Consider the following 20,515-nt stretch of genomic DNA (forward strand, 5'->3'; position numbering starts at 1 on the left):
CTCAAAATGTTAACTACTTGAAAATCAAAATTATCTACACCTCTACAAGGAGAGAATGTAATAGAAATCCTATTTGTGTTAGAATTCTGCATAATAAAATTCAAGATGGTGAAAGTGTAGCGTTCGATACCTGAAGTCTTACAGATAGCTCAGTGATCTATGAATGTAATATATATGAGTTGAGTAGATAGAAGTGTTAAATTCTAACTGTTTTAACTGTTGTGCCCTCTACAATAGCACTGTGACATGATAAGACTTCTTTCGGAAGACTTTTTAGAGGCATAAGAAAATTGAGCCTCCAGCCTTTTTCTTCTTCCTTATTTTTTTTTTTTTTTTTTTTGCTGTAGCAGTTCCTTGGGGATACAGGCAGTTGTTTATCTAGTATTTCATTTTTGAAATTGTGACATTCCCTAGAGGAATGAGATGCATAATTACTATTTTTTATTTATGACATAAGCTTCAGACTTATATCAAGGACCATCTCAGTTAATGAGATGATTAGGACATCTGAGTCTTGTAAAAAAAATTTTTTTTTGATAAAAGTAGTATATTAATAAAGCATTACTAATATTAAAATTATTCAATGTTTTCAGAATGTAAATAAATAATAAAAACAAAATAAATTTTAAAAAACTGATGCATCAACTATAGCAAAACTAAAATCTCACAAATAGATTCTCATTGATTTTCCATTGAGGTAAGGAAGATAACAGGAAAGGAGAATTATTTTACCTGAGTGCTTGCCAGCAGGTTGCTGTTTTTGCAAAATAACAGGAAAGGAGAATTATTTTACCTGAGTGCTTACCTGAGATAACTCTCTGAATTCTCTCTCACAATTTTTAATCATATCTGACAGTTGCAAGATTTTTAACTCTTTATATTTAAGGCTCTTATAAAGATCCGAAATCTGAAAAGTGAAAGATTAAAATTGTTGATGTAAGCAATTAAAAACAGTTTTCTCACATACATATGTACAAACACACACACACACACACACACACACACACAGCAACACTACAGCCTACAGTAAACTTCCCCAACTTATGCTTATCTTGGTTAGTCAAACATTTGCCTCAGCAGTCACACATACCTTGGATCGGTTGGCTGTAGCAAACAAGCCAACTACAAGGAATTCTTCAATTTAAGAGTGTTTGCTTACCAAGTATTCAAAGTTATGATGGGCTTCACAAAAGGTAATTATCACATCTCATGACCTGCTTTATGACTTTCATGACTTAACAATTGTATTTGCCAGACTCAATTACAGTTTGTAAGTAGAGGACTACCTGTAATTCACATCTTTCTAGAAAAAATTACCTGGGACAGTCGTAACATCCCGTGTTCTATTTTTGACTCGAACAGGACATTCTTGTACTTAGGTGCCCTCCATTTTACATTTTTCTGAATAGAATTATCACCATCTTGTCAAACTTAAGCCACACCTTTCTAAATCTAATAGTTTCCTATATTGCTAACTGCCTAGCAATGTTTCTGGAACAAAATGCCTGGAAAAGACTGCATTTGGATCCTGAGTCAGAAGACACTCAGACCGTTCAATTACTATGCAACGATATAACTTCCCACTTTCATGTACTAATAGAATCGGCTGACTACTTAGATCTGGAGAATAAGGGGAATTCAGAAGTAAGAATCCCATGAATGCCTATCTATCAAATTGTGTTAGTGTCATAATTTCTGCATTGTAAGAGGAATTGAAATGAATATGTATTATTATGGCACTACACTTTTCAAAATCATTGCTAAAAATCATTCAGGTAATTTGACATGTCAGAAGAAACTCAAACCCTGATGGTTCTTTAAAAAAAAGAATAAAATTTTTCATCCACTGAAACACATTAGACTCTACTTCATCTTGCCAATAGTATCTATGTCCATCCTTTGGCCAAAGGAGAATCTTGAAAATTTTGGTTTCAAAAGAATTGCTGCAATGATCTGATGTCAATGTCACTTTTGTGTTTCATGCTTCTGAGGAAACATGATGCAAGCAGCCTACAGAAATTCAATAGTTCAGGCCTAATTAGTAGCAAAATGGGAAACCACTAAAAATGTCCCAAGTAAGATAAAGAGAGAAAGTTACATGCTAACGCACTAAAGCAAATTTACATATTGATGGTACTCCATTAGATGTGAAGTCATTTTTCAAACCTCATTCTACATCTATTTTTTTATTTTTAAAAACAACTTTTGGGAATTTACAAGAATGTGCACTTTACCTGATCTTCCAACTTTGAGTTCTTATCTACAATGTGTAGCATATGTTCTCTCAAGAAGATATCCTCGTGTTCTAAAAGCTTGCTTCTTTTAATCTACAAAAATACATGAATAAGTTATATCAAATGTAAAAGGTAATTGAGAAAGCACCCTGATTAGTACATCCTCTTACCATGGTTTTAAAGTAACTAGGATATTGGGAAGATATTCACTGTTGCTCAAACTTCTGCTTCTACTGTAATACTAATTATGTCTGTCTTATTGTGCCATACCTTTTTAGGACAGCCACACATTTTATATGGACAATCAATTTCCATTTCAGGACATACCAAAACATGATCTTCTGCCTGTAAAAATACAGATTAAGATAAGCATTAATGAAATATTTTGGAATATTTCAATATTTAGGAGAAGGGAGGATAATAAGCATATTTTAACCAACATTCTATAAAAACTAATTTTTGGTAAAAATTAGACAATTTCCTAGGAATAAGGAAATTGTCTAATGATCATTTAGAATTTCAATAATAATTTTAATACTATGTGATACTGTTATGGAAATATAGAATTACTTTACTAAGATTAAATAAGTACTTTGCATATCAGATAAAAACTAGCAAAAGTAGGCATAGTTTGTTATTAAAATATTGTATTATATTTTAAAATTCTTCTTTTAATGAGCCAAAAATAATATTGTACCTCTTTCATCAGAATCATCTGCATGCAGCCATAGGGACAAATCCAGGGATAATCTGGGCAATCTACTTCCCTATGGGTCTGAAAATAAATTGGAAGATGGTGATGATGAGAGTTAACAAGCCCAACAAAGAGATTTGTCAATTAGTGCAAACAGGTAGCATACAAATGATTGTAAATAAATATTTATTTACCACCACTCATTTAAAGTCCTAATAGAATCAATTACAGGCACAGTCTACAAGGACAGTTCCTTAGCGGGATTACTGATATTACTGGAAGGAATACAGTTGAATAACTACTTTTTTCAAAAGTTCTATATGTGGATATTGAACTTGCTCAATGGACAATATCAGAATGCAGCAATGGGGAGTCTCCATTCATGCTCCAGCTAATCAGCTATGTCTTTTTCCTAGATATTCCATTTCCTTTCCTCCCAAATATAGTTAGCATATAATGGTGATTGAGTGTATGCAAATTCCGCCACCCTGCCCAAACACCTGCACAATCACAACATACCTCTAGTTTGGTGGGGAATTTGGGCTATATAAAAAATAAGCTGGCAAAAGAATTGATATCACAATTAATATATTAAAGGTAGACAATTTAAAACTGTTAATCTTTCATCATCATATTTCTGTAATGGTCTAAGAATAAACTTGGGGAGAGGAGGAGGAAGAGCTGCAATAGTTAAACAAGTCAGTGGCTAAACAAGATATATCTCAGCTCACTGAAGGAATGAATGAATGTGTGGGAAGTAACTCAGAAGGGACACTCAATAGTTCTCTGAAAAATAACAGCAAGGAAGGGAAGAAGAGATTTCAGATTTGCAAAATTGATGCCAGCCCTTCAAGACACCTCATAAAAGAAACTGCAACCCTGAGTACTAACACTATCTTTATCCCAAGGTTAGAGCAACAGATGATTAAAAGCACTTCTGATCTTCCAGGCCTTTACTTTCCAAATAACTAGGGAGGATCCATTATAGTTACTGGTTTATCTTGCTTTTATTTTCCTCCATTTTCTGCTGTGCTTAAGCAGAAGAAAATGGTCCTTATTTGAAAATATGTTGAAACAATTAGCAATAAACTAATTGGTTATAAAATAGAAAACTGGTATCTGTTTCTAGTTATTTTAGATTTTTAGAAATAACACCATAAAATTGCAGAGTTTGTATTCCTCTTGCCAATTGGAAAAAAACCAAGCATAAACAAAAAAATGTTACTCTCCCAGCCCGAAGCTGCTGTAAATGACAATGATTTGATACTTAAAAACAGCAATACAAAATCATTTCAGGAAACCTCTGAGAAAGTTATGGCAACAAGAACTACTCCTTGCAGTTCTCATAAGGTCAGATACAATAATGATAGCATCTCATAGTCGGTAGCTCTTTAGCAGCCAATGAATTTCAACTAGTGTCCAAAATGCTTCTAATTTGCATTTTCAAAATTATGTGGTATATATAGATCATGGGTCATCAAACTACGGCCCATGGAAGAGAGAGAGACACAGAGAGAGAAAGACACAGAGATTTCTCAAGCTTCTCGGGGCTGAGAAGAATTGTTGAAAAGCTGAGTTTCCTGAAGTGGACCACTAGACTCCTAAACAACTGAAAAAAACAATCTAGTAAAAAGAAAAGGCAATCAAAGAGCAACATGAAAACAAAAGCAAATAAAACACGCCCAGGAGCAAAATAAATTAAAGTTTAATTTGTGGCATTGTTCAATGGACTGTTGTTGGCCATGCCCACCTAGTCACATGACCTAGCCATACTCACTCAGTCACATGACCACCTAGCCACGCCCACCCAGTCAGTCTGCGCCCCCCCCAACAGTCTGAATTGGCCCCCCGTTTAAAAAGTTTGAGGACCCCTGATATAGATGATAGCATAATCCAGAGTGCCTTCATTATTTTCAAGACTGTGATAGATCATATGGGAGACAGTAATCTATAAACTTTCTCCAATATGTTATCTTCTGGATGTGTTCATATATAATTCACAGCATTATAAAAATAAAATTATAATGTAATTTAAAATACACAATTTAAAACATTTTAGCTGAATCTAACCTTTAAATTAACTGATATCTCAGGGTGTTTACAGTACTGGCACTGTTCTTTTCGAAAGTTACATTGCTGAATAAGGTGTTCTTTTAAATCCTTCAGAACAATTTTTTCATTACAGCCTTCATTAGTACACTGCACAGTTTCAAACAAACACTGTTGCAGGTGATCCTGTAAATAGAAAGTAGAATAATGCATTGTAGATTGCATTGTACTCTCATTAGACAGATTGTTATACTATACAGAGAAAGCAGCCATATCCTCTAGGTTTCTACTTACAAATTGTGACATAAATCCTCCTCCCTCCAAGCAAACATAAACCTCTTTTTTCATGTCTTATTATCCTGCGAATGATAACAGTTGTGTTTGCTTGAAATATCAAAGAATAGAAGCTTTTGAAGTTTTGACTAAAAGTAAAACTATAACCACTTCCTAGTCCGCTACAAAAGCATTTTGCATAGTTGGACCACTTCTTTTTAATTATTTTTTGAGGAAGCTGTTCTCAGTACAGAACTGATGCTACTTAATGCTGTAGACTTCTCGAGTTTATCGTACACTCATTAATCACTTTACTTCTTTAATATGCTGAGAAAACTGTAACTGTTAGCACCAGATTAAGCAAGCTTATTCCCTGTGCAGAAAAGGCTTATATATATATCCCGTATTTTCTACAGATATAAAACACTGTCATAAATTTAAAACAGATAGGAATTGCATGAATTTTGAAAGAATGTGAACAGAATTAGAATCAGGAAAAAATCATGCAGAAAATAGAACATTTTAACAAGAACATCAACAACAAAAGTACGAAGGCATAAAAGAAGTGCAAGGAGATCATAGCAGGTATAAAAAGGGTTTTTACAAGAATACCACTAACACCATTAGCTCTATCCATAAAAATATTTGAATACATTTAGAATTGAGTCAGGAAAATGATCATGGAGTGATTATGGAGTGAAGTGATTGCCCCTAACTACACATAAGTCTATACAATTGATGAGAGAGCAACAATAATCATGCCTATACTGTCATATTTAGAAAGAGACAGAGGAAGATATTCAGTCTTACAAACAATTTGGTCTAAATGATATTTAAAAACCTTTTAAAAAAAGCAAAGTACTCAAAAATTGTCAGAGTATTGTAAGTTTTAAAAAAGAATACAGGATCTTTTAAACTGTTCCACAGAACTCTAGGTTTCTGTGATAACTTTAAGACATTCAGTAAGAGATTAACGACAACAAAAAGTTCATTTGAATGCAGCTGATTTTCTATCACTAGAGTTCTGCCTCTTGATCAGGAATTCTGGATTTTTTGTTTTTTTTAACTTAACAAGTTCTGTATCCTGAAAAAGTTTGAAAACCCCTGTCCTATTTTCTTCAAAAAGATATTTGATAAAAAGGTGAAGTAAGATCGGTTTCAGTTTATAGAAGCATTATTTTTAATTGCTTAACATATAATACAAGAATACAAACCTGGTATCGTCCGAGACATAACTTTGCAGTGCAGGCTGGTGAATTTTTACAAAACACTTGCAAATTGAGTACTTCTCTTTTGCAGCAATTATCTTTGAAAACCTTAAATTTAAAACAAAAAGTATGATTTTGATATACACACAAGCAAAAAAATAGTAATTCATGACAACCCTTTGCCTGTAAGACACAGCCTGGCAACCTTCCTAAAATTAATTATTACATTTTATGTATTACTTATGTGCATTTTATATAGATGATACCTTCTCTGACAACTGCAACATTATGTGAGGAATGAAAGAAATGGAAAAGAACTACATCATTAAGATAAGATTTCCCATACCTAGAGACTTAATTATAAGTTTCAGTACAAGCTTTATATCATATTTGAAAATGCATTCAGCAAGGATTATTTTCAAATTTTTATATTTCTTTTTCATTTGGGTTTAAATTTACCTTACTTTGATTATAATTTCCATTTAGCAGTACACTAAAAAAACCTCAATAAACAGATTGCAACACAAAGCATGATACTGATTATATGAATATGAATATAAGAAAGTCATATAAACAATTTTTCTTACCTCTTGAAGTTTTATTATTTCATTGTCTATAGGACATGTAGGTACTGCATTTAAATCTCTGTAAGGACAGAAACAAATTTTCTTTGGTTATAGACTTGAAACTTTTGTATTTATATTTTGTATTTATAATTTTTATGCTATTGGTGTATAAAAATAGTAAAATTTATAACATTTATTTTGCATTGTTAGTTTGCAATATATATTTCATGAGAGTAGCTCTATCTATATCTATGTCTCCATAAATCTATATCCATAGAGAGAGCTATCCTTACGAAATGAGGTTTCTCTAGTTTCAAAAAACTACTGTGAGAAGTTCAAAGATACAGGAAGCGTATGAGCTGTTTATTCAACAAAAAGAGGAAAGAAAAGATGCAAGTGAGGCCAGTATTTCCAGACATGATTCTACACAGCTTTCCCCTCACATGTTCATTAGTAACACCCTAATTAGCTAATGTTACTTTATGATAACAGCTATCACCTACATGTCCACTTCATTCATAAGATATAACCAGAAACTTCTGGATATTTCAGAAAACGAAAACAGCAATCTTCTAATGAAAACCTAGTGAATCAAAATGAGACTTTTAACTATCAGATAGGAGGCTTTAAAAAAAAAAGATCTTTTTTTGTAACGATATGACACCAAGCCACACTTGATTCTATCATTGTAATGCTTTTGTGCTCTTAAAGTCACATATGATTTCAAGTGCTGGAATAAACAAAAGTTCATGAGAAAATATAGCTGTTTATGATCTTATGTTCAGAATATATGGGCCATTTCTCACTAGGGACTTTACCATGTGCTTCTCACAGCATTACCCAGCCAAGATATAAAATCTGCCCACATTTTACCTATTTTGGTACAATGCTAGCTGTACGTTACTGGGGGAAATTACTATGAATAGTAACCAAATAGCATTAAATATATCTGAAATTCATTTATTTTAGGGAGCACTTACATACATAAGACTGATGGAATTATATAACACCCCCAGAAAAGCAAAATTAAATAAGCATCCTTTTATGGGTTACCCTTGTATATTCTATAAAATTACAAACTGTATAATTGTTATGAAGGAAACAGTGACAGCATGAATTTGCACAAATATTGTAAGAAAAAGAAGCCTTTCATACCTCAAAGAATCAATGCAATTCTGGCAAAATCTATGTCCACATCCTGTATGATGAGGATTATGGAGGACTAGGTGACAGCGTGTACATTTGTATCGTTCATCTAAGATTTCCACAAACTGATAGTTGACATCAGGATCAAATTCTAGAGATACTGCATTTGAGGAGTTCTGTCTGACGTATGGATTTGGCAACTGGCCTGCAAGATCTTCAGAGGCCATGGGCTTTAACTATGAATAAAATCATGAAGAGAAATGTAATACTTGAGTATTAATGTTACTTCTCCCTCTCTTTTTGTTTCAGTACTAAAAAAATTATCCAGATCCTTACCTTAATTTGGTAAGGAAATTAAAATGTTACAAAATGCTAGCAATTTGTCTACAAATCAAAACACTGAGTGTAAATAGTTATAATGCCAGGCAACAATAGAATAGAAGACAAAGAATAGGAAGAAGATTACGAAGTATCAAAGTATCAAGATCTGAAAATTGAAGTTTGTGGATTATGGCATAAATTAGCTGTGGTGGTACCAGTGGTTTTTGACACACTGGCTGCCACGCCAAATTGTTTAGAACAACACTGGGTATTGACAAAATTTCCATCTGTCAATTACAAAAGGTCAAACTGCATGAATCCACACATATAATACATTATGATATCATCTTAGGTTACTGGGAAGAACTTGATGCTTTTGAAAGCCAACACTAGCTAAAGAACTGGCAGCAGTGATTTCACATTGTATGCACTGTATATCATCATCTTCATCTTCATTCTCATTATCATCATTATGTTACAACCCACTTTCTGAGAACCCCAAACCCCATACCATAAGAAAATTGTTGCTTCTATTAATGTACCTTTTATTTTGACAGCTAAATTACATCATCCTGAGCAGGGAGGAAGGTTGACAGGAATTCTCAGTAAAGCTAAATGATAAGGACCTTGTTATCGTTAGTGATGGCCTAAGTCTGTTTCATCCATAGCAATGCTTTTCAAACTCTGCACCTTTAAAATGTGTGGACTAGCGACTTCTAATATTTTGCAGCCAGCATGCCTTGCATTCATTTTAAAGATTACTATAGAGTCGTGATGGCGAACCTATGGCACGCGTGCCAGAGGTCGCATGGAGAGCCCTCTCTATGGGCACGTGCGCCATCACCACCTGGTCTTCTGGTTTCCGGCACGCGCATACGCGCCAACCAGCTGATCTTCACACATTCCAGAGACCCAGTAAACCAGAAGACCAGCTGGCCAACACACGCATGCGCACAGGCCAGCTGGTCTTCAAGTTTCTGGGGCTCCAGAATGCATATGCATTCCAGTTTAGGCATTCAGTGCCGAAAAGGTTCGCCATCCCTGCTATAGACTATTTTTTACAATAAATTGTTGATGTTTCCCATCTCTCCTTTGGTATTTCCTTCCACTCTCTTCCCCAGCAATAGTTAAATGTATCTTCCTTAAATTTCCAAGGATGATGCTTCAGGCATCTAAGTGGCATCACATGAAAATGGACCATCTACAAAAATGTAGGACATAATAAATGCATTTCTCTTCAAAACATGGCAAAACTTTTCATTATTTTCACTGTGAGAGCGAATCATGACTGTCCTCTGGAAAATGTAAACACAAAAAAAAATGATAGTACCCTCAATTATATATAATCTGGATCTGAAAATACTATGAATTAATGAGATGAAGGTTAAGTTTGTCCATATGACAGAAAACAAACATTTATCTAAAACTAGAATTGATAAATAGATCTGATTACCGTAACTGGACACATGTCTAGAGTCTGACCTTATCCACTTAATCAGCTCCAGTTACCCACTGCTGTCTGGGGAATCCTGAGAGTTCAAGTGCACACATTTCAAAGTTGCTGAGATTGAGAAATACACGTGCAGACTCCCACATTCTTGAAGCTGAAAATTATTTACTGTACATTCATTTTGATTCCATCATCAGTGGGAGCAGTTTTAATTGCACAAAAATAATCATAATAGATATAACACACACCCAATAAATACATCTAAATTCTTCTTTTGATTTCATACAGTATATCAAGAAACTGTATGGTCTGAATTAATGTATCATTCCATTTTTTAATTGTTGCAATTAATATAAAGAAGTTCTTCATTCCAAAATTAAGATTCATAAAACTGCTTTTTACAATTTGATTCAAATATAAGAGTAACTGTAAGGAGGAAATTAAGTTTAAAAACCACACAGAGCTGTGGTACTTTTAAAAACATAATGCATATTTCCATCAGCTTGCATTTGTCAGAAACTAAATTTACATTTATGAGACAGGAAGCAACTTTTCTACATTTGTGTTTCCTGCCTGTAACCCATTGTAGCTCGTGACGTTTAAAATTCCTACAGAATATATACTGTATTTCTTTTGTTTTTAAACTCTATTTGGTACCTTCTTATTAAAATGTTCCATGCTGTTACTAACTGTATCACCATTCATGGCTCACATCAGGTCAATTAAAGCATTTCCCCAGCTTCAGATGTTTCCCTATAGTATTCAGATTGTTTTGGTTGCAAATCCATTTCTATGAAATATGGTCAGTGTTTCTTGACCTTGGGAAGTTTAAGATGGGTGGACTTTAACTCCCAGAATCCAGCCATAGCTGACTGGGGCACTTTGGGAATTGAAGTCCACCCGTCTTAAACTTGCCAAGATCAAGAAACACTGAGCTATGCCAAATGGTATTGTACTACTGATATTTAACAAATGTTCAAAGTTACAATGGCAATAAAAAAAGGGACTGGTCCACGCACTTATGATCACTGCAGCATCTCCACAGTCAAGTGTTCAAAATTTGGGCACTTGGCAACTAGCATGTATATGCGATGGTTAGAAGTGTCCTAAGGTCATTTGATTTCTATCTGCAACCTTCCCAGCCAGTTTCTGACAAGACAATATGGGAAGCTGGATACACTTAACAACTTCCTGATTCACTTACCGTAATAACTGTAGTGATTACATCATGACAGAAAAGATTGTACAATTACGCATAACTCACTTAACAACCATCTTGTTAGTAATGGAAATTCTAGTTCCAAATGAGGTCCTAAGTCAAGGAGCCGTGGTGGCACAATGATTAGAATACAATATTGCAGGCTAACTCTGCCCACTGCTAAGAGTTCGATCCTGACCGGCTCAAGGTTGACTCAGCCTTTCAGCCTTCTGAGGTCAGTAAAATGAGGACCCAGATTGTTGGGGGTAATAAGCTGACTCTGTAAACCGCTCAGAGAGGTTTGTAAAGGATTATGAAATGGGATATAAGTCTTAAGTTATTGCTAAAGACCACCTGTAATCAAAAGATGAATGAAGGTGTGTGTGTTATAAAAGGCACAATAACTAGAAAACTGTTCTGCATTCATCTACCCAATACTTTTGCCTGACCTCTGTTAAGTAAATTACTCCACTCAATTCTTTCACATTAGTCAGAGTGAACAAACTACACTCACTTGTAGTCAGAGGTGAAAGCGTGGATCCACTTCAGCCAGGGCCAGCCTGTGACAAGTAGGCTGGACTCACACACATGTCCAGCTTCTCACAAAAATCATACTGGTAGCTATTTTCAGTTGATCAGGAGGAAAACATGTCTGCTCTGGATTTTAAGGCAGAAAAGTGAAGGGAGAGGGGATTTCAAAGGCCCTGGAGAAAAAGAGAAAAGCTCTTCTGTTTGCTGTCTGAATTAGGTGCCAAGGCAACTCTGCAGGAAGCGTTCTTCTCCTCCATGCAAAACCTCTTTGCAGAACCATCGGGGAAGGCAAGCCAGGCCTTTCTTGCCCAGCTCCAGGCAGCATAGTTTTACCAGAGCTTAGCCACCGGGGGGGGGGGACAATGCAGAGTGGGTGCCGCATGAGGCGGGTAGGCTGGTGAGAGTTGTATGGTATGTATATGTGGAGAAAGATTCCCCTCGCCCTGCTCCCCACCACTTCCTATCAGCAGCCTCCAGAGCTGCCACCACTGAAACCATCAATGTGACAAACTGGGAGGAGGTGGCGCGAGGCGGCATGGCAGGTAGAGGCAGCGGCAGTGACCAGGTAATATGGGGGAGGGGGAACTGAAGAAAGCCCCTCCAGCAGTGATTGCAGTTGATGCACAGTGACAGTGGAGGTCTTTCACTGTCGTTCCACCCTGACTCAGGAACAGGTAAGGGGACCGAGGCTCCTCCCCCCATCCTCCTGGCAGTCCAGCTCAGGAGGGGAGTGAAAGGGAAGAGGCAGGGGTAGGTCGCTGAGAGGGGACTGGTCTGGCAGCAAGGGCCCTGGGGTGTGTGGCTCCAGGGTACATGGGGCAGCTCCACCCTCACCTGCCTTGGCCCATCTTGTGGCAGCGCCACTGGCACCGCATGGCCTCCTGCCCTGTTGTAGCCTTGAGCAACCAGATAGTGGGATGGAGTGGGTGGGGATTAAACTACGACTTATTTTTTGGGTAGGACTTATATTCGGCAAGCATGTAAAATGTTAGGGCTTATTTTCAGGATAGATCTTATTTTCATGGAAACATAATAATATATTGAAGTGGCATATCACTATTTGGTTCACTATGTATGTTAACACTGGCCATGCCTCAATTTAAAACACCTTTTAAGATAAAGTGCATTTTGTGAAGCATTTTACTTAGTTTTTTATAACAAACTAACATGCTTTTCTGCAAATAGAATAGAATAATAGAGTTGGAAGGGGCCTTGGAGGTCTTATAGTCCAACCCCCTGCTTAGGCAGGAAACCCTACACCACTTCAGACAAATGGCTATCCAAAATCTTCTTAAAGACTTCCAGTGTTGGGGCACTCACAACTTCTGGAGGCAAGCTGTTCCACTGATTAATTGTTCTAACTGTCAGGAAATTTCTCCTCAGTTCTAAGTTGCTTCTCTCCTTGATTAGTTTCCACCCATTCCTTCTTTTTCTACCCTCAGGTGCCTTGGAGATTAGTTTGACTCCCTCTTCTTTGTAGCAACCCCTGAGATATTGGAACCCTGCTATCATGTCTCCTCTAGTCCTTCTTTTCATTAAACTAGACATACCCAGTTCCCAGTTTTATCTAGTTGTTAACATATTCAAGTATATGCAGCTACAATCCTAAATATTGATAACAATTAATATTCTTTCTTATTAGGTTTTACAAGTCTGTGATGATGTTCATATTACATAAACAAATATAACTCCAATAATTCAAAACTCCCTGAAATAGATCTAAAACATTTTCTTGCATTTTTATTATTTTGAATGTATGTAAATAAAAGACACTCAGTTCTTGAAAAAAGCACCTAATTATAGTAAGGTGGCATTTACTAAAATTTTCAAAGCAGTTTAGATTATTAGTTATATAATATGTCACTATATTTTTTAATATATGTAATCTCAGATTTTGTATCTGAATTTTTATTTCTTTTTGAGGAATAAAAATTCTTAGAAAAAAGCATCATTGGATTACACTTCTTTGCTAACAAGGAAAACAAACAGCATTAAAACTTAATTTCCAATTGTGTTCATATTTATTAAGAAGCCAATCTAAAAGTATTCAAAGAATCATTCAGCTGTACTCAGAATTGTAATATGTTTTATGCTAATAGTTGATAGTAGTAAAAATATAAAGTACTATAAATAAATAAATAAATAAAGTACTATAAAGATAGGATTACCACATTGTATGGAACATGCCTATCAACTTGAATAGTAGATGAAAAGATGAACCTATATAGAATATACTTTGTCCAAATTACACATATTGCTGAGAAAGTGAAAATAGTTGTTTTCATACCTTTCATTCCAAAAGTGGAACATGAAGACTCAAAGGGGATGAATGCACCCAAGAAATGTCAATGTCTGCTATGAATACATTTATCACTCAGAAAATATTAATCTGAATTAAGGCTTTTTATGAGATGATAATAAGGTAGAAAGACAACAAATTACCAATCTCTTTTGCATGATCATATAAGCACATAGCCAGTTGCAATGCGAAAAATCTCTGTCAAAATAAGAGATCCATTTAATTGTTTACATATGAGAGTATATGAATGAGAGAATAGCTGTTACACACAGATGGGGATTAGTTATAGGTATTTTTTTAAAAAATAATTTTTGAATATCACAAACCATTAGTTTAACTTTTTTTCTCTTGGGTTTGTCTTTTAAAAGTATGGCTTCTAAAGGATATATTTTACCCATGAGTGAAACCTATGTAAACAGTTATTAGGAAGGGGGAAATTTCCAGGATTAGTTTCAGCTGAAATTGCCATCCTTAGGGCTGATGATGGTAAGGTGGCTACACCTCATTTGGAGGGACTTGAGTTGGGTTGTCTTCTCTTTAGATAAATTCAATTATGTGGTACATCTAATTTAATCAACAATACCTGTTCTTCTATTTTATTTATTGTTTTGTTGAGCATTTTAGCAAATAACTATTTTAATATCTATAGCAGAAATGAAGAGCCTGAATCTTAAGAGAAGTCAGCCATGGCTTTTCGCAGATCAGTTCTTCTGTCTTCCCAATCACACCTCAGGATATACTGTAGATGCTTGTTGCTTCCCCACAACTACACAACTGATAGGGGGAAAACTTACACAATTGGATGATGCATATAACTGCCTTTCTCCACTTAGCAAACAAACAGAATAAAACCTCTCTCTATAGAGGACACAGACGGTGATGGCACGGGGACCTCATCATTTAGTTGCACAAAAACCTTTTTAACAAAATAAAATTATGAAAACATTTCCCCTCCTCTGGGTAATGAAGATTTCTAGACATACAAATCACGATCTGGGGTGAAAAGAAGCAGGGGAGTTTATCTGAATTGGAATAAAATTGAAATAAAATACAAGTAAGTTATCCTAGTCAATTTCATACCCAGTATAGCATTTTATGAAATACCCAGTAGAGCATTTTATGAAAAATGATTTTTCATAAAATTTGGGCATAGTGGCAAAAATAGCAATAGCAGTAAGACTTACATACCACTTCATAATGATTTACAACCCTCTCTAAGTGGTTTACAGAGTCAGCATATTGCCCCCAATAATCTGAGTCCTCATTTTACCAACCTCACATGGAATCTGAATCAATCTTGATCTGGTGAAAATCGAATTCTCGGCAGTGGGCAGAGTTAGCCTACAATACTGTATTCTAATCACTGTGCCACCATAGAAAATCCCCAATAAATTAAAATGAACTGGATGAAATAAATCTGGACACATGGAAAGTATGTCATTATCACATGGGCTGTTGTATCTTTAATTTTTTCCCCTATTTATGTTCTATGCAGGAAGCACAAAAACAGTGGACTACTGTGTTTTCCCGAAAATAAGACCCGGTCTTATTTTCTTTTGGCCCCCCAAATAAGCACCAGATCTTATTTTCAGAGGATGTCTTACCTTAGGACCACCGCAGACAGGCCTCCCATGCCCTGACACCTGTTGCACCACTGCGCAGGTTTTGCGGCCACTTGTGGCTGCTTGCAGCCAGACACCTCGTGGCTCGTTGTGCCAGTGCTGCCACTCACAGCAGGAAGCAGTGTTGTTTGGTATGCTGTTGTACACACCAGTGGTGGCACCAGTGCAATGAGCCTCGCAGAGTCATGCTGCAAGTGGCAGCACCGGCACAACTTGCCATGCGGTATCCTGCTGTGAGCAGCAATATTAGCCCAATGAGCCACATAGCATCCTGCTGCAAGTGGAGGCACAGGCGCAAATCATCATGCAACGTCCTGACTTGAGCGTCCTGACATGGCACTGGCGTGACGTGCCATGTGGCCTTCTGCTGCAAGTGGCAGCACTGGGACAAGTACCCACAGAAGTTAGACAGCGACCCGAGAGGGGTTGGGGCATGGTAGGCCTGGCTGTGGTGGTCCTAAGGTAAGTGGATACAGGATATGTAGGGCAGCTCCACCCCCCCCCAATACCAGCTTGATTTATACATCCATGCCTCCTGCATCCAGAAGGTGGGCAGGGCTTAACTAGGCCTTATTTTTTGGGGGGGTAAGGCTTATATTAGCTGCAGGCGTGAAAATAGGATTAGGACTTGCTTTTGGGATAGGTCGTATTTTTGGGGAAACACGGTATATCTGATGTGATGTGATATTCAAATAAAGGTAAAAAATATGCTAATTCCCTCTCACTGCCCCCATCTCAGCACCCTTACCACACCAACCCAACACAGCCCAAACTAGTTTGTCTGCCCCCCCCTCCGAGGTTGGCCCAATCGCTGCTGCACTTTAAAGCTGTACATCTCCACCCCATGTGCAGGCCACACCCCGCTGGTTGTACTGAACATCGTTTTAAAATTTCCCCTGAAAATAAGTCCTGGTGCTTATTTTGGAGCCCAAAACATATAATACCGGGTCTTATTTGGGGGGGAAACATGGGTATGTTCTATTGAGATTATTTTATTTGTAAAGCAAAGTTAAAGGAGAAAATGATTCAAAAACATTCAAACATAACTATTACAACACTAGTTGATGTTGCACCAAAGCCCCAATGCATTTTGAAAGTAAAGCAGTGACTTTTGGGAAAATAAATTGATTTAAATGACTATTTCTTGTTTAACAGAGCAGCCAGAAGGCACCCCACTGTTTTGGAATTAGGAGTGCACACCAACGCTCCTTTTCCCTTATTAATTCAGACAACTGCAAAAATGTTTAAGAACAGCATTAGTATTTGTTATTTTGCTTTTGCAAACAAAAAAAAAAAACCTTTTCCCTTAAACCTCTTGGAGTTTATTTTAATTGGTTATGCATCTCAAAAGAGACAGTATTAGTCTTTCATCATAATGAAACTGCTTGTAATTAATATTGATTTCTCATAGCAAAATCACTTGACTTACAGAAATAGTTAATAACTAATCCAAGATTTAACATTAAAATATTATTTTCAAATGTACAAAAATATATCATATAATGCAGTACAGAAAATTGTATAAATAGTGGTTATAAATTGTATAAATACCCACAGATGTAAACATATATAACTATCTTCCTCATGACTAATTTATTGCTATTCTCCATTCCCTTTTCTAACTTTAAAAAATATTATTCTATTTTACTTTAGTATAGTATCAAATCTATAATTTAAAAACCAACTACTATTTATCTAAAAGAGAAAAAAAGAAATGTAGATTACCGAGGACAATTTGGAACCATAACAGGATCTGCAATATTGTGTCCAGGATACCTAACATTATTTTGGTATTGATACCTTATTTTTTACACTAATGCAGCAGCTTTCATGCAAGCAAAGTCAATTTACTGCACTAACTGTAAGTAATCCTCTTGAAGAGAGCCAGGTTGATGTAGTGATTAAGAAAGACATCAGGCTGGAAATCAGAGTGAGTTCTTGGCCCATCTGAGTCACAAAATCCAGTAATTAACCTTGCACCAGTCACTCTTTCTTGGCAAGATTTTCACAAGTGGTTTTACATTATCTGGTTTCTAGGGTTGAAAGAGTGACTGGTGCATATATTCTGAGATAGGGCAAGTCCCTGAAAAACTCATGTACCACATAAATTTAGCTCATCCTTATGAAGAAAAGGTCTAGTACAAAATTTATCAATCTATCGAAACAATTTTCCATCCCTCTTACCCTACTATGGCCAACTTATGCTTGGTTGTCTCACATAATGGTATTACAAATGTAAAAATCTAATGTAGCTTATGAGTTTTTTGCAGTCTCCCAGTAGTTTTCAAGGAGCATGACTGCACATTTTATCTCCAGAATAGCAAACAAACAAACAAACAAATAAACAAACTCATATATTGTGGGCACCCAAAAAACTGTCGCCTTAAATCGCCTTAAAGGCTGGGTGAATTAGCTAAGAATCAAAAGGATAGATTAAAATCTATCTGAATTGATCTTAGTGAATATTTGCCAGAGCCTCAAAGAGACAGTCCTAAGATAAGAGAAAGCCTTGGAATTTTTCCGGTGTTTATGTAAAAAGCAAACTCTGTCATCTAGAATTCATTATGTGGAAAATAGTTCCTGTCTTCTGAACCGTTATCTGTTATCTGAGATACAGAGCTAAAAAGCCTTGAACACCCTTGTAACCTCACAATCATAAAATGCAGTCTAGTGTAACGAAATCTAAATTACTCCCAAACATGCTCGCGCTGAATTATAACTTTCTGCTATGAGTTACAAGTTCTTATCTCCTGTTCCTTGTTATTCAACTGTAAACCATTGTTTTCCTAGCTGCCTCCCTTTTGTCAGGATGTTAATTTAGAGAATACTGTGAACTATTCTGTTTGATTTATTGTGCCAAATGTTGATTACACATGCGCTTTGAGGTGTCTTTCTCCGATAACGATGTAATGAGCTTTGCCTAATAAAAGGACTCTCTCTGGAAAGGGAGCCTTTAAGCCTTTTCCAAGCATTCTACAGCCAGTTAGAGAGAATAAAGTGATTAAGTCAAGAATGCAGCCTCGTGTCATTCTTTAGCATTACAATCGTGAAAGTGCTTCACCCGCGGTTGGGGAGACCTCTGCATTTCTGCAGACTGTGTCTCTTCAATTGGTGACCCCGACATGATCCATTTTTACAACGCCAGGAATCAGTCGAGGTGCGACGCAGGAGCCCGGACAGGTCGGACGGACTCACCGCGTACCCAACAACCCTATCTCTTACCCAGCGCAAATTCGTAAGTATGGGGGTAGATTTGTCTACAGGGCGGGCGGCCCACCTTATGGGAACAGCTTGGTCTAAAGACCAGGTGAATCACCTTAAGGAAATTGGACAGATAGTTGGAGTTCATAAGAATATATTAAAAAACAGGGGCGAATTTCCTACAAAAAAAGGGATTCAAGAATTATTAAAATATATTTGGCAAAACTGTCCCTCATACCCCCTATATGGATCTTTAAATATTAAAACATGGACTGATATAAGTTCCTATTTCCATGAAGAGCCGAGAGCACCTCCATCCATATTGACTAACTGGAAAGCAGTGTTAGTTGCTCTCTGTCTTCATCACGGAAACACAGTCACTCTTTCAAAAAACCAGGCGGATGAATTAACACCTTTAAACCCCACCGCCCCTCCCAAATATGAGGAAATAACAATAAAGGCTGTAGGGGGAGAAAAAGGGGAAAGCAAAGAGGAAATTTTAAAGCAAACTCCTCAAGAAGAAAAATCTAATACCCCAGAAAAATCTAATATCCCTCCAAAATATGACAAAGTAACAACAGAAATTGTAGAGGAAATTAAGGAAGAAGAGATCAAACAACAAGCTCCTCAGGCAGAAAAATCTAATATTTATCCAGTTTTAAAAAATACTGAATGCTCATACGGTCCTCTCACTGCAGGAATCCAGAAAACAAGAAGTGGGGATAATGTAAAGCTGGAGGATTTAAAGATGATGGCTGCTTTTCCTGTTGATTTTACAGGACAAAATCCTGTGTTCACTCCCTTGCCATCTAGTGTTTTAAAAGATTTAAAATCAGCCATAGTAACTTACGACTTATTGTCTCCATATGTTCAAGGTTTAATTGCAAGTTTAGCTGACAATTATGTTTTGTTACCGGGCGAATGGTGTACACTAGCAAAAACGGTTCTTAGTATGACCCAGACAATGATATGGAAAGCTATATTTAGAGAACAGTGTGAAGTGTTGCATAGAGATCATGCTAATTTCACTATTCCCCAGTTACAAGGAAGGGGAAATTTTGCCACATATGCCCAACAAATGGCCATCCCCGAGAACTCTTTGAAGGTGACCGGAAAAGCTGCAGTATTTGCCTTTGCACACTTAGATGATATGAAATCTGCCGCTACCTCTAGTTTTACTACTATTAAACAAGAAAATGGGGAACCGTATAGCAGTTTTGTGGAAAGATTGCGGACTGTAATAAATAGAGAAATTAATAATGAGGTAGCTCAAACAGAATTGATGATAAAGCTAGCCTTTGAAAATGCTAATGAGGATTGTAAAAAGGTCTTGGAACCTCTGAGGGAGGATCCTTCAAAGACCTTGGTAGATTATCTATGCAAAGCCTCAGTGGTAGGGTCCGCTGTGTATCAGGCACAATTGATGGCTGATGCATTCATAGTAAGTCAGAACAATCAAAAACCTAGAGGACCAAGGGTGGGAAATTGCTTTAATTGTGGGAAGCCCGGTCATTTTAAAAATCAATGCAGAGCCCCGGGGGGGGGAGCAGGACCACCCGCTAAGAACGAAGGAGCCCGGCCAAAAACCCCTTGTCCCAAATGTGGAAAAAATGGCCATTGGGCAAGAGAATGCAGAGGAAGAGGTGATCAGAGGGAAAATGAGAATAGACAACAGTTTTCGGGAAACTAGACAGCGGGCGAGGCTCCAGCCCGCTAATTAAAG

The 20,515-nt window shown here is 36.6% G+C and overlaps 1 protein-coding gene across 1 annotated transcript in view; it reads right to left on the reverse strand.

The window, feature by feature from the left end:
- TRAF5 (TNF receptor associated factor 5) overlaps positions 1-20,515 on the reverse strand; it is a 32,540-nt gene that overhangs the window by 2,507 nt on the left and 9,518 nt on the right. Inside the window, exons 2-9 of the mRNA XM_032215007.1 lie at positions 8,180-8,406; positions 7,046-7,103; positions 6,465-6,566; positions 4,999-5,163; positions 2,932-3,009; positions 2,505-2,579; positions 2,235-2,327; positions 806-907 (exon numbers count right to left, since the gene is read on the reverse strand). Of these exons, the coding sequence (XP_032070898.1) occupies positions 806-907; positions 2,235-2,327; positions 2,505-2,579; positions 2,932-3,009; positions 4,999-5,163; positions 6,465-6,566; positions 7,046-7,103; positions 8,180-8,406 (900 nt within the window). The remainder of the gene's footprint in view (positions 1-805; positions 908-2,234; positions 2,328-2,504; positions 2,580-2,931; positions 3,010-4,998; positions 5,164-6,464; positions 6,567-7,045; positions 7,104-8,179; positions 8,407-20,515) is intronic.

This window comes from Thamnophis elegans, chromosome 4 (assembly GCF_009769535.1).
Source record: "Thamnophis elegans isolate rThaEle1 chromosome 4, rThaEle1.pri, whole genome shotgun sequence".
Taxonomy (NCBI): Eukaryota; Metazoa; Chordata; class Lepidosauria; order Squamata; family Colubridae; genus Thamnophis; species Thamnophis elegans.